Source organism: Marmota flaviventris, chromosome 1 (assembly GCF_047511675.1).
Source record: "Marmota flaviventris isolate mMarFla1 chromosome 1, mMarFla1.hap1, whole genome shotgun sequence".
Classification (NCBI taxonomy): Eukaryota; Metazoa; Chordata; class Mammalia; order Rodentia; family Sciuridae; genus Marmota; species Marmota flaviventris.
Genome location: NC_092498.1, coordinates 28688991 through 28704565, shown reverse-complemented (window position 1 = coordinate 28704565; position 15575 = coordinate 28688991). Strand labels below are relative to the sequence as shown.

The 15575-nt window shown below is 33.0% G+C and overlaps 1 protein-coding gene across 2 annotated transcripts in view; it reads left to right on the top strand.

Moving 5' to 3' along the window:
- Rundc3b (RUN domain containing 3B) overlaps window positions 1-15575 on the top strand; it is a 152361-nt gene that overhangs the window by 123010 nt on the left and 13776 nt on the right. The window contains exons 9-10 of one of the 2 annotated variants that reach the window (XM_027956115.3): window positions 1716-1862; window positions 14921-15042. In XM_027956115.3, the coding sequence (XP_027811916.1) occupies window positions 1716-1862; window positions 14921-15042 (269 nt within the window). The remainder of the gene's footprint in view (window positions 1-1715; window positions 1863-14920; window positions 15043-15575) is intronic. The other variant, XM_027956116.3, reaches the window with a different exon arrangement.

Below are 15575 nucleotides of genomic sequence, written 5' to 3'. Positions count from 1 at the left end.
GTTGCTTATTAACAAGAGTTCTACCAGTGTCCTTACCTCACACATGCACATTTGCTTGTCTCACATCCTGCTCAGTTAGGACTTTGAAGTTGAGTTTTCTAGTGATGATGTTCACTAGAAACCCCAAGAAAGGGAATATGTAAGAGAAAAATCTACTAAGAAAACCAAAAATAATGATAGTTTATTATAATAGGTTATCTTGCCAATAATCCTCAGTTCTGCTTTACATGATTTCTATATCAATCTTAAAATTACTTTAAAACTTTGCTGTTTTCATTTTAAAAACAAGGTTAAAATACCTTTAAAGATCTTTTCTGAATTTTTCATTTATATTCTAGTACAAGGAAATTGTGGCAACTAACCAAAAGATTATCTTCATGGGATACATTATCACTGACTTTGCCTATTTTACTTATTACATTTTGAGAGTCTAGTGCTTATATTAGATGTTTTTTGGTGGACATTATAGGACAAATATTTTTCAACATATACAGATTGTGAAAAATCCTAAATATTTGCCTATGGCCTGGTTGAGACATGTAAAAATGGTAATTCTTTTAGAATCACTGTTAAGTTAGAGGGGATATGCCGGTTGATTTTCCTAAGTGCAGAATTGTTCTGTCAGGACCTCATTTCCTCCCCTCTCTTGCCTCCCAACACAGGACTATTGTCTGTAGAAGTTGTTGGCAAACACAAATGACTTACTTGCTTCTGACTTGATGGTTCCAAACCTTGGCACACTAAGGTCATGGACTCCTGTCTGAGGATGTGCATTGCCAAGATAATTTTTAAGGCTCTGTAGACATACAGCAGATCTCTACTTTTAAATCTTCTTTAACCATAAACTTAAACGTTGAATTTGTTTCATGAAGATGATCACTTGGTTCATACAGTTGAAATTTTAGCAAAAAGATAATTGTTTTGTAAGTTGTTATTCACAATAACATTTCTACAAAAATTAAAGGAAGGAAACAAACAAAAAATAAAACCACAAATTGTTATGATGGCTTTATTCTGTAGTTGGAATATGTCCAGTGGCTTATATTGTTCACTGCAGCTGTCACTGGTTTAATCAAATTCATGAAGATTTATATCCATCAAAAACAGTTATGGGAATCTCATGGATTTTTTATTTTGTATTTTTCTGTACCCTTTCTTTTTTTTTTTGGTGGTGGTGCTGAGGATTGAACCCAGGGCTTTGTGCATGCGAGGCAAACGCTCTACCAACTCTGTATACCCAGCCCTGCAACCTTTCTTCTAAAATTCATTTTAATTGCTTTTTGCTTATTTGAGTTAAATTACTTTTGGAGGTCGTTTCTGAGTTTTGAAGCCAGAAAAATCATACACTTGAAATCTTAAATGTTTTAAATGGCACCAAATAGCTTGTATCTTTAGGCTATCACCATTGTATTTTAGTTATGATGTAAAATGCTTCTTTGGTCCTTTAGTCTTTTAGTAATAATCTCTGTGGAAAATATAGAAAGTCTGAGTTTCAATAGTAGTGATTTATTGTAATCAGCAGAGAAAGAAAATAAAGCATATACTGCAGAAGACAAAACAGCCATAGTCCCAGCCAGTCTTGCTGTAGTTTTGTTCACAATCTATTAACATACCACTTTTAAAAGATGAATTTTGGGGACCTAAATTGATATCATTAGGTTCCTCTGCCATTGTAACAGTGAAGACAAAAGCACTCACCATCTTAATATTCACAGGACTGTGCTAAAGAATAATGATTTAAGATCAAGACAAGAGTTAACTGCCCACCTCACCAACCAGTGGCCTTCCCCAGGAGCTCTGGATGTCAATGCTGTTGCCTTGGATACGTTGCTTTACCGAAAACACAATAAACAGTGGTATGAGTAAGTGTAACACCTTTTTTTCCAACTAATTACAAATTCAGTTGTACCAAAACATGTGGCTCTCCACTTTGGTGTCTCAGTTATTCTGAATTTATTACTAGCTTAGAGCAAAGATAGGCTTTAGGTCTAGTTTGGTAAAGTTAGACAGTTGATATATTAACATTTTGAAGCCAAGGCACCCTGGGGAAGTAAAACATCTGAGAAATTCTCATGTGGTATTATTGGACCAGCTATCTGCTTCTTCTGTTAAATTTTTAGCCAGTCCTTTGGTTACATCTATGAGCTTATGTTTAATGAACCATTTAGTTTTTAATTCTAGCTTTGGTGTTATATTTGCTTAGAATTAATTTTCCTGCTTGTTAAAAGACATAAGACTGCACCTCATGAAAGGATAGTAAGATATATACTTGTTCTTGGTGGGTCTGAAAGTGTTATGTTCATTTTCAGTAAATTTAATTTTAGAAGCTATAAAAAATATAATGACTACCTATGGGCCAGAGACCCTTTTCTTATTTCTTTGCCTTGATAGTTCAGGACTATTTCTTTTAGTCATAGTATCTTAATATTAAATGAGCTACAAATTGTAGGTAATCTTCATTTTGAAAAATCACTAAGTGTATTATCTTCTTTTGGCTATTAGCCACTTTTCTATCTTAATCATTTGTTTCACTGTGGTTTTTGTCTTTAGTTAATTTTCTGATTATTTTCTCTGAAATCCTTCCCTCCTATCCCCATGTGTTGCTTTTTTCCCTTTTCTCTATCACTTTTCTCATTTTCCTTCTTCCTTCCCTTCTTTCTCTTCTTCTCTCCCCCCCTTTCTCCTTATCTCTGTTTTTTCTCTGTTTCTCTCTGGAGTTCTTGATTTTAGTTTTTGCTGTTAGAGCCATACCCTTCTTGAACCAGATAATTGCAAAATAAATCAGTAGTACTCTTCAAATATTACATCTATTTCCTAGTATAATTCAAGGTATTGACTTTGGATATTTTGTAGATTAGGATCTAGTTTATATACTCTTATAAAAGTTTTGAATGACTAGAATATGATTGTGTATGATTTTACCTTTCTGTGGCATATTTAATTAATAGAAAATATTTTATTTCTAATTTGTGATTGAAAAATAGAATTTATAGCAGTATTTGGTATATTTTATATATAACACATGAGATATTTTTGCTTTTTTAATGTGAAATTATGATATTAAATATAATCTTGATAAGTTAAAAGACTGCCTTTTTTTGGTACTGCAGTTGAACCCAGCGCTGGGGTGCTTTACCATTGAGCTATATCTTCGGTCCTCATTTATTTATTTATTTTTAATTCCGAGATAGGGCCTTGCTGAGTTGCTGAGGATCTCACTAATTTGAGCTGTGGCTGACCCTGAACTTTCAAACCTCCTGCCTCAGCCTTCTGTGTTACTGGAATTATAAACCTAATAATATGCCACCATGCCCATATCAAAAACTGTGCCTTTTAATTGTAATATTCATATTGTTATGTTAAAGAGAAGGAAGTAAATATTTTTTCCAGAAGACGTGTGCCCTTTCCTACCTGCAAAGTTGCCTATCAAAGGGCCTATAAAGACTCTCTAGATGTTTTTGGTTTTTTTTTTAATTTCTAGTTTACCTCTGCATGTGTAAATGACTGGTTTTTATGAAGTAGTATAGCTGCAGCAAAAGTAATTGCAGTCTCAAGAAAGAAGGCAGATAAACTGCCTGTTGGTTGGTAAGCATGGATCTAGATTTTATGATTCTTGATTTAGTTAATCCATTAGCTTAAGAGGAGATTCTCTTCCCTTCTAGCATCATCATTTAATCTAACCTGCCCTTAGATGTTGGCACTGCTTTTGGATGGCCCTTTTTCCAAACTAATATTCCTGAACAAAAATTGTACAGATGGAGAGGGTACAGAGATCACTGGGCCTAGAGTTTAGTCAGTATTTGTTAAGCTATATCTGCCTCTTATTGCTGTGTAACACAGCAGTACTTTCTCTTATCCTTTTCCTTCTCTGCATGTATTACTGGAGATAATGCCTGTTTAACAGAATTTTAAGCATCAAATGAGGCAAAAAATTATCTGGCCCTTAATTGCTTCTTAGTGAATCTTTATATACTCTGTATCATCATTGTCTCTAATATAACTCTGTATTTTCCATGTAAAACAATGTAGAACAACCACCTAAAGTTCCAGACTCTCCTTTCTGAGTTTTACATAAAAAATGACCAGCAAATCCCAGTTGTTCTGAATAGATAATCCCAATTGTGTCATTTAAAAATGGAAGCTTGGATTTTTAGACTAGAGAGATTCTTCATAAATCCTGTTTGAAACTAATTGTAGCTTTTCATCAGGTTATAGTTTTTGCTCTCCTCAAATTTATAATTTGAGCCAAGATTCTTGAACTATCTGATCATTAATTCCTTTTAATTTGACCAGCATCTTAAATAAATTCAACCAATAATTATTGAAAACCTACAAATTATAGAGGTGGTATCTAAAACCTTTTAAATAAAAATATTAGCTGTGTTGGTAATTTGGAGAAACTGACCCTATAATTTGTTACAGTCTTAATGCTAGTAGATTTTTTTTCTATGATGAATAGGTATATAGCTTTTCCTCTGAGAGCTCTGTAACTTTATTCTACCAACTACCCCAAGACAACTTTAAGAAGAAATAAAATGTTAAAAGCAAAAATTTGAACAAATTGAACTCTGTAACAGCAAAGAACATTTCGCAAATTAGGCAGTACATAGAACCAGAAAGGGTTCAGGCATTCCATCCAGCAGTAGAAGCAGCAAGCTTGTTGTATAGGCTGAATAGGAAGCAGAGTAGAGAAATTATATGATAGGCTACAGCTAAGCTTCTGCCTTGTTTGGGCATAGTGTGATGATGTGTTTCTCTTATTTGGGTGTGGTGTGATGAGTTGACTGCCTGTGATTGGCTGAAGTTTGGCGCTTTGTTAAAAAACAAATATGCTCTTGAATAGGTTTCATCAGTTCATAGCATTTTTTACACACATTCACACACATGCACACACCTAAATTAGGTTTCAATTTGTTTATGTATTAGATTGCAGTTTGTTACTGGGAACTCAGCATAGTGACATAGCCTAAAACTAATGGCCTCCTATTTATGTAATTTAGTAGTGTACTGTACTGTTCTATTTAATGAATTTGTTGGTTTGTTTACATTTCTTAAATTGAACTATTAGGTATCTTGATTATGTTGTCACCTCCTTATGGAGTGATCTCTGTTGTTACCTACTTATGATTTCTTTCAAAATTTCCATTTGCTATGCTGGTTACAAAACTTTTAAAACATGATTTCCAGTTTATTTCTTGATTACCTAGACCTGGCATGATTATCCAGGGTGGTTTTATATCTTTTCCCTTATTTTTTTTTAATTTATATATCACAGCAGAATGTATTACAATCTAATTACACATATAGAGCACAATTTTTCATATCTCTGGTTGTAGACACAGTATATTGACACCAATTTGTGTCTTCATACCTGTACTTTGGATAATAATGAACATCCCATTCCACCTTCATTAATAACTCCATACCCCTCCCTTCCTCTCCAAACCCTCTGCCCTATCTAGAGTTCATCTATTCCTCCCATGCTCTTGCTCCCTATCCCAATATGAATCAGCCTCCTTATATCAAAGAAAACATTTGGCATTTGGTTTTTTTGGGATTGGCTAACTTCACTTAGCATTATCTTCTCTAACTTTATCCATTTATATGCAAGTGCCTTGATTTTATTCTCTTTTATTGCTAAGTAACATTCCATTGTTTATATATGCCACATTTCTTTTATCCTATTAAAGGGCATCTAGGTTGGTTCCACAGTTTAGCTATTGTGAATTGTGGTACTATAAACATTGATGTGGCTGTGTCCCTGTAATATGCTGTTTTTAAATTTTTTGGTTATAGACTGAGGAGAGGAATAGCTGGCTCATATGGTGGTTCCATTCCCAATTTTCCAAGAAATCTCCATACTGCTTTCCATATTGGCTACACCAGTTTGCAGTCCTATCAGCAGGGTATGAGTGTACCTTTTTCCCCACATCTTCGCTAACACTTATTGTTGTTTGAGTGCATAATAGCTGCCATTCTGACTGGAATGAGATGAAATCTTAAGAGTGGTTTTGATTTGCATTTCTCTAATTGCTAGTGATGATGAACATTTTTTCATGTATTTGTTGATTGATTGTACATCATCTTCTGAGAAGTGTCTCTTCAGGTCCTTGGCCCATTTATTGGGTTATTTGTTATTTTTGGTGTTTAGCTTTTTGAGTTCCTTATATACCCTAGAGATTAGTGCTCTATGTGATGTGTGAGGGGTAAAGATTTGCTCCCTAGATGTAGGCTGTCTATTTACATCACAGAATGTTTCTTTTGCCAAGAAGAAACTTTTTAGTTTGGGTCCATCCTATTTATTGATTCTTTATTTTAATTCTTACACCTTATTAAGGAGGTTGGGGCCTAATCCCACATGATGGAGATTAGGGCCTACTTTTTCTTCTATTAGACACAGGGTCTCTGGTTGTATTCCTAAGTCCTTGATCCATTTTGAGTTGAGTTTTGTGCAAGGTGAGAGATGGGGATTTAATTTCATTTTGTTGTATATGGATTTCCAGTTTTCCCAGCACCATTCATTGAAGAGGCTATCTTTTCTCCAATGCATGTTCTTGGCACCTTTGTCTAATATAAGATAATTGCAGTTTGTGGGTCAGTCTCTGTGTCCTTTATTCTGTACCATTGGTCTACCGGACTGTTTTGGTGCCAATACCATGCTGTTTTTGTTACTGTTGCTCTGTAGTATATAGTTAAAGGTCTGGTATAGTGATGCCACCAGCTTCACTCTTCCTGCTAAGGATTGCTTTAGCTATTCTGGCTCTCTTATTTTTCCAGATGAATTTCATGATTGCTTTTTCTATTTCTATGAGGAATGTCATTGGGATTTTGATCAGAATTGCATTAAATCTGTATAGTGTTTTTGGAAGAATGGTCATTTTGATAATATTAATTCTTCCTGTCCAAGAGCAAGGTAAATCTTTCCATCTTCTAAGGTATTCTTTGATTTCTTTCTTTAGGGTTCTATAATTTTCATTATATAGATCTTTCACCTCTTTTGTTGGTTCCCAAATATTTTATTTATTTTTTTTTTGAGGCTATTGAGAATGGGGTAGTTTTCCTCATTTCCCTTTCTGAGGATTTGTCACTGATATACAGAAATCTTTTGATTTATGGGTGTTGATTTTATATCCTGCTGCTTTTCTGAATTCATTTACTAGTTCTATAAGTTTTCTGGTGGAACTTTTAGGGTCTTCCAGGTATAGAATCATATCATCAGCAAATAGTGCGAATTTGAGTTCTTCTTTTCCTATGTATATCCCTTTAATTTCTTTCATCTCTCTAATTGTTCTGGCCAGTGTTTCAAGAACTGTGTTAAATAGAAGTGGTGAAAGAGGGCATCCCTGTCTTGTTCCAGTTTTTAGAGGGAATGCCTTCAATTTTTCTCCATCTAGAATGATGCTGGCCTGGGGCTTAGCATAGATGCCTTTATGATATTGAACTATGTTCCTGTTATCCCTAGATTTTCTAGTGTTTTGAACATAAAAGGGTGCTGTATTTTGTCAAATGCTTTTTCTGCATCTATTGAGATGATCATATGACTCTTATCTTTAAGTTTATTGATGTGATGAATTACATTTATTGATTTTCGTATGTTGAACCAACCTTGCATCCCTGGGATGAATCTCACTTGATCATGGTGCATGATATATTTGATAATTTTTTGTATTCAATTTGCCAGAATTTTATTGAGAATTTTTGCATCTATGTTCATTAGAGATATTGATCTGAAGTTTTCTTTTTTTTTGATGTGTCTTTGCCTGGTTTTGGAATCAGACTGACATTGCCCTCATAGAAAGAGTTTGGAAGTGCTGCCTCTTTTTCTATTTCCTGAAATAAATTGGAGAGTATTGGTATTAGTTCTTCTTTAAAGGTCTTGTAGAACTCGACTGTGTATCCATCCGGTCCTGGGCTTTTCTTAGTTGGTAGACTTTTGATGGCATCTGCTATTTCGTCACTTGAAATTGATCTGTTTAAATTGTGTATATCATCCTGATTCAATTTGGGCAAATTATGACTCTAGAAATTTGTCAATGCCTTTGATATTTTCTATTTTATTACAGTATAAGTTTTCAAAATAATTTCTAATTATCCTCTGTATTTCTGTAGTATCTGTTGTGATATTTCCTTTTTCATCAAGTATGTTAATAATTTGAGTTTTCTCTCTCCTTTTCTTTGTTAGCATAGCTAAGGGTCTGTCAATTTTATTTATTTTTTCAAAGAACCAATTTTTTGCTCTGTCAGTTTTTTCAGTTGTTTCTTTTGTTTCAATTTCATTGATTTCAGCTCTGATTTTAATTATTTCCTGTCTTCTGCTGTTTTTGGTATTGATTTGTTCTTTTTCCAGGGCTTTGAGATGTAGTGTTAAGTCATTTATTTGTTGACTTTTTCTTCTTTTAAGGAATGAACTTGACACAATGAACTTTCCTCTTAGAACTGCTTTCATAGTGTCCCTAAGATTTCAATATGAAGCATCTATGTTCTAATTCACCTCTAAAAACTTTTTAATCTCCTCCTTGATGTCTTCTGCAACGCATTGTTCATTCAGTAGCATACTATTTAGTCTCCAGGTGTTGGAGTGGCTTTTATTTCTTATTTTATCATTGATTTCTAATTTCATTCCATTATGATCTAATAGAATGCAGGGTAGTATCTCTACTTTTTTTTATATTTGTTAAGAGTTGCTTTGTGGTATAGTATATGGTCTATTTTAGAGAAGAATCCACGTGCTACTGAGAAGAAAGTATATTCTCTCATTGAAGGATAGACTATTCTATATATGTCAGTTAAGTCTAAGTTATTGATTGTATTATTGAGTTTTATAGTTTCTTTGTTCAACTTTTGTTTGGAAGATCTATCTAGTGATGAAGGAGGTGTGTTAAAGTCACCCAAAATTATTGTTTTGTGGTTTGTTTGACTCTTGAACTTGAGAAGAGCTTGTTTGATGAACATAGCTGCTCTGTTTGGGGCATATATATTTATAATTGTTAAGTCTTGTTGGTGTAAGGTTCCCTTGAGCAGTATGTAGTGTCCTTCTTTATTCTTTTTGATTGACTTTACTTTGAAGTCTACTTTATTTGATATGAGGATGGAAACTTGCTTCCACAGTCCATGTGAGTGATATGATTTTCCCAACCCTTAACCTTCAATCTGTGAATGTCTTTTTCCATGAAATGAGTCTTTTGGAGGCAGCATATTGTTGGGGCTTTTTTTTTTTTTTTTTTTAAATCCGATCTGCTAGTCTATGTCTTTTGATTGACATATTTAGGCCATTAACATTCAGGGCTATTATTGAGATATGATTTGTATTCCCAGCCATTTTTATTTATTTTTGGTATTTAACATGACTTGGTTTCTCTTCTGATTAGATTTTGCTTTAATAATCCCTCCCTCTGCTGATTATCATCATTGTTTTTCATTTCCTCTTCTTGAAGTATTTTGCTGAGGATGTTCTGTAGTGCACATTTTCTAGTTGTAAATTCTTTTAACTTTTGTTTATTAGGGAAGGTTTTTATTTCATTATCAAACCTAAAGCTTAGTTTTGCTGGATATAAGATTCTTGGTTGGCATCCATTTTCTTTCAGAGCTTGGTATATGTTGTTCCACGATCTCCTGGCTTTGAGGGTCTGGGTTGAAAAATCTGCTGAGATACGAATTGGTCTCCCCTTGTATGTGATCTGATTCCTCTCTCTTGTAACTTTTAAGATTCTGTCCTTATTCTGTATGCTAGGCATTTTCATTATAATGTGCCTAGGTGTAGATCTGTTGTAATTTTGTACATGCGCTGTCCTGTGAGCCTCTTGTATTTGGTTTTCCAATTTGTTCTTCATGCATGGGAAATTTTCCGATATTATCTCATTGAAGAGATTGTACATTCCTTTGGTTTGAAACTCTGTGCCTACCTCTATCCCAATAACTCTTAGATTTGGTCTTTTGATGCTGTCCTATAATTCTTGGATGTTCTGTTCATGGTTTCTAACTATCTTCATTGTGTGATCAACTTTATTTTCCAGATTATATACTTTGTCTTCATTATCTGACATTCTTTCTTCCAAGTGAGATAGTCTATTGGTTATGCTTTCTATTGAGTTTTTTATTTGATTTATTGTATCCTTCATTTCAAGGATTTGACTGTTTTTTGTTTTTTTTTCAGAGTATCTCTCTCTTGAAGTAATCTTTTGCTACCTGTATTTGCTCTCTTATCTCACTGTTGGAGTGATCAATCTTTGCTTGTATTTGCTCATTTAGGTCTTCTTTAATTCACTGATCATTTTAATTATGAACTTTCTGAACTGCTTCTCTGACATCTCATCAACGTCGCTGTCCATGGGTTCTGTTATTAGAGTGTCCTGGTTTGTTTGGGGTACTTTCCTCCCTTGTTTTTCATGGTGTCTATGTCTTCCTTTCTTGCAGAGTGGATCTGAGATATTAGTTTCTTCCCTGTGTTCTTGTAGTACCTGTGCATATTGTCTGTACCTCACCTTGATGTTGGGCTTACAGACCCTGCTGGTGTCCCTTAATGAATGCTACTGCATCCTGGATCTGGATCCTGCTTAAGTTGGAGTGGGTGGATCTGGGCCGCTTGCCTTGACCTCCCGCGGTAGTCTGCTAGTTGGAAGGGGAAGTCCTGCGCCAAAGGATAGGCTCTGGTGGTGTCTGTCCCACCTAGGGAGGGGTGAACTGGGCCTACTGAGAGCCTGATTCCCATATAGGCTGGTGTGGGCAGTCTGGGCTGGATCTTGGCTCCCCCGGTAGTCAACTGGTCAGAAGGGGTGGTTCTGCACCAGAGGCTAGGCTCTAGCGAGTATGTGCCCCTCCAGGGAAGGGGTGGACCAAGCCTGCTGTGTTTCTGGGCCCTGCAGAGGCCGGTGTGAGTGGATCTGGCTCCCTTATTTTGAACATGGCAATACCATGTTTAAAAATTGATAAAACAATTAGGATTACAGGAAAATCTCAATACTAAATAAGTATAAAAAGCATGCTCTCCTAACACAACATGGAATAATTGCTTACTTTTTTGTTTCCAATATGTTATGTCTTAATATTTTATATTCATAAAGTCTAGGTAGGATGAGCCTGTTAGATGATCTGTTATATAGCCTCATTAGAGTATTGCCTAACTCAACTAATCTTACGCCAAAAGATCAGAATCCTTGTCATCATACTTATGTTTTCTACTTGTTTTTTGTTTTTTTTTTTTTTGGGTCTTTCAATCATTGATTTCCAATTTGCCTGTTACTCAGACTGTAAAATTGTGAGATTCATAAGCTTTAAAAAGCCCTTCATGGCCTATTATTTAGGCTTTTAATTTTTCTTAATAGCTTTCACTTCAGATGTATTAGGAATTCTCTTTCCCATGTGTGTCTTTCAAACATGTTTGGAGTAGGTATCTTTAAACACCAAAACCACAAACATATTTTAGTTTGTAAAGTGGGCATTGAACTGATCCACATAGTCCTTCCCTAGAAGGCTTTTCTGGTATCACTCTATTAATTTTTACTAGATTTAGAGAAAATAGATATTCTGCTATAAAAAAAATTGATTATTTTTGTTTCTTAAACTTATTTGTATGAAAAAAAAACAGGAGTAAAAAAGTAGTGTATCTCTCTCCATGTAATTGCATGTGCCTCTGTATACACAGTGTACATATATTTGTTTTTATATTCCACATGTGGATAATACTTGTCTCTTTCTGTGCATCATCTGTTTCCTGTGACTATCAGATAACGTAAATTATTGACCTCAACACATCTATTGGACAAATAAATGACACAAATTATTCATATTATTCTGATTATTTATATAAAGTGTAAGAAAAATTAACTAATGAATTCAGACCTGTCACTCAATTTCCTTTTTTTTTTTTTGGTATCCAAATTCATGTATATGAATTTGTATTTGAATGTTTTAAAAATATTTAAATAGTTAGATTTTGAATATAGTATATGTTGTTGTATACCAAATGCCCATGACATATAAGTCCTACAAATTTAATTTATATTATATTTAATAGTATAATAGCATATACCAAAATATAAACTTTTGTATAGTTAGAATGCATGGCTTTTACTGTTTGGGGTTGTTACTTTGATTAGGTTAAGCTACTGATATTTAAAAAATTATATTCTGAGACATAAAAATAGCTATTAATTGGATTGGTATGTCTGGTGGGTTATATTTAAATCTTACAGTGTGATGTTAATTAGTATAAAATTCTACAATAGGACTTAGCTGTGGACCTTTACGATAGAACTCCCCTAGATGGATAATTTACTGTGTGACAACAAATGTTGTCAGATGGTGCTGCAAGTCTTGGTGGAAATCAGGTAAGAATGTAGAAGCCAAACCCCTTCTTAGTTACATGGAAAGCAGCTGAACTAGTTTCCTCCCAGATTGTGCATTTGTAGTCATCTTCAAGCAGGGGAGATATTGTAAACTACTGTTCTTAATGTATTATGAATAGAGTACTTAATTTTGGCTTGGAATTTTTATTATTGCTTCAAAAGATCATTGTATATCAAATTCTATTTCTATATTCATTGGTATTGGGTTAAGTAAAGTTTATAACTCAAGGATTGTCTACTGAGACAAATTAAAGGGTATAAAAGTCCCCAAATCACTTTGGATTCAGAAGTGTGATATCCTAAAAAGAACTTCAGTAGTCATGCAGAAAGCTCATTTCCTATTGCTTTTCTCAGGGGCTACTTTCATAGTTTCTTCCTCCCAATGACTGCAGTCCTGGAGATTATTGTAAATATGTGCTGTCAAACTCTCAGGCCATATTTAACACTATTTAATGAATTCCATGTCTTTTTGCTTATGAGTACTTAATGTTTGTAAATATTTATAGATATTTTTAATTTAAAAATATTAACACGTTTCTCATGATGAAAATCAGTGGCAGACATTCATTTTAAGCCATCAATTTAAAGAAGAAGACTTCTACTTACTGGGCAAGAAAAATTATTTGAAGAAGTATTTATCATATAATATGAATTATATATATAAATTATTATTATATAAAATATAACAAAATTTCTCACTAAATTCCTGTTTCTGCTTTCCTCAATAGCTAAAGAAATGACTTTAGTGAAAATAAAGTGAAAATTTCAGTAATATATTTATAGTATAATTTAGATATTCTATCTCAGCGAAGGCTATTCTATGACAAGAGTTTCTAACAAAATAGGAAGCCAAATCTTTTCTTTCTATATTAGAGATAAGTAAGTTTTTTTTTTTTTTTGGTGTGTGTGTGTGTAATAGTGCCTAGAATATAGCAAGTGCTATGTAAACATTGGGTATCATTTTTATTGTGTATCATGTAACTCTTGAAAGTGTTATATGCCTTATTTGAGTTTCCTGCAATAACAGAATTAAAAATTAGAATTAAGTGCTAGGTTTGTGGCTCAGTGGTAGAGTGCTTACCTAGCATGTTGGAGGCCCTGGGTTGATCCTCAGCACCACATAAAAATAAATAAAGGAGTCCAACTATAACTAAAAAATAAAATATTTTTTAAAAATTATAATTAAGTGCTTTTGTACTCAGAATTTGAAAAGTCATTATATTATAACTTGAGAACACCACATTCTAAGCTTGTAAAGTTATTCTGTCACCTCATTCTTCATTTCTTAGTGAAGAAAACAGATATCTTTTGTATATACCTCATTGCTGTGAAATTCTGTGAAATTTTATGTTAATAAATTGATGGAGTATAAGCACAAAGGCAATTTTAAATAACTGCTGTTTTTGTAGATACACTGGGTTCTGCCTCCATCCCCCTTTTTTTATACCACAGATTGAACCCAAGGGTTCCACATTCCCAGCTCTTTTCATTTTTAATATTGAAATAGAGATTACAGGCATGTGCCACTGCACCCAACTGGGCTCTGCCTTTTTAAAAAATGTGCACTATAGTTTTAGTGAATGAATATTTTCTCATTTCCTTCTCATTTTGAGTTGAGTCCTGACTAAAAATAACCTATGAGCATAAGTATACAAATGATATTTAATATCAAATTTTTCAAATCTGTAAGTCTACTCTTATGTGTATTAATATATCTATTAAATAGATTATTTAAAACTATATGTGCTTTCCTATAAATATTATCATAAAATATATTTTAAGAAAATTAGATGGGATTTGACTACCTTGTGAAATAGATATTTGAGCTTTTCATAGATCATATATATTTGGAATTGATAATTTTTCCCTTTACATGAAAAGTGAATAACTAACAGAGCTGCATGTATGTTCTGAGTTTATGTTATCCTAAAGAGCCAAATATGAAAAAGGGTTAATAATAAGCTTTCATTAACTTTTTACTTATAACTGAACTTATTTTCTAATATAATTCACTTCTAATTAATTACCTTAATAAAAAATTGGCCTCAAAATATCATATAAATGAGGAAATTAATTATTTATTACTCACATTCTTTAAACTTCAGAATTATAGGAATTTTTAATAATTTTGTTTTTTTTAATAACCATCTATAATCATACTAAAATATTGAAGAATTATAAACTATTTAAAACACTGGTCATTATTATCCAAACTTTGTTTCTTTATTAAGAATAATCTATAGATTTTCTGCTTTTTTTGAGAATTATAAATAACTCAATGATAAGTTCTCATTTTCTAGTCACCTGAATAATCAAAAATGGTGTGAGGTTTTAATTTATTTGACAAATTATTTTCCTTTTCTACTTTGCAACAAGTAAAACATATATACCTCCAAAGAGGGTAGGAAGGAAAGTGTAATAGAGATCATACTAAAGTCATGATGAAGACAAAATTTAGGGTAAATATTGGGAAGAAAATTAACTAGAAATTTAATAAACTTGAAACCATTAAAGAATTCTCTACAAATTCTTTTTTGTTAGAAAAATGCAAGTAGTATTTTGTTTTTATTTTACAGGAAAAGTTACCATAGTCTTGACCAGTTGTCAGCAGAAGTTAGCCTTTCTCAGACTTCATTGGATCCAGGTCAGTCACAAGAAGGAGAAGGAAAACAAGACCCATTGAATTTCATCAGTGAAGGTAAGAAAAAAAAATTGAGTCAAAAGTTATCTTTTTAATACTATTTATGTTTTCGTTACAGACAAGGTCAGAGAATAAATACTGGCATTTCTGTGAAGCATGCTAGAAATCAAGTTGCCTTATGATTAAAAATGGTCTGCCTTAGTTTCTTTCTCAGGTGCCTAACCTTCTCAGAGGCTCATCTATGTTACTGAATTATTAGTAATAATAAAGAAAACAGAAATTCTAGGCAAAAAGATAAAACTACTTACAAGGGGAAAAGAATGAGATGGGTAGTAACCTCCTCTAATTTTGCAGTGATAATAATTAGAAAAAATAAAGACTTCTAAATAACACAATTTTTTTTAAAAAAAGGGAAGAAAACATGTCATCATGTAATAATTAAAAAAACAGCAAATAAAACAGAAGCAAAATGGTACATTATATAGGAAAGAACACCAAAAATGCATATAAAATATCAAAGAAAATATCATGTAAATAAAGGTAGTAAATGTAACAACACATACATAAAAAATTATAATAAATATAAGTTA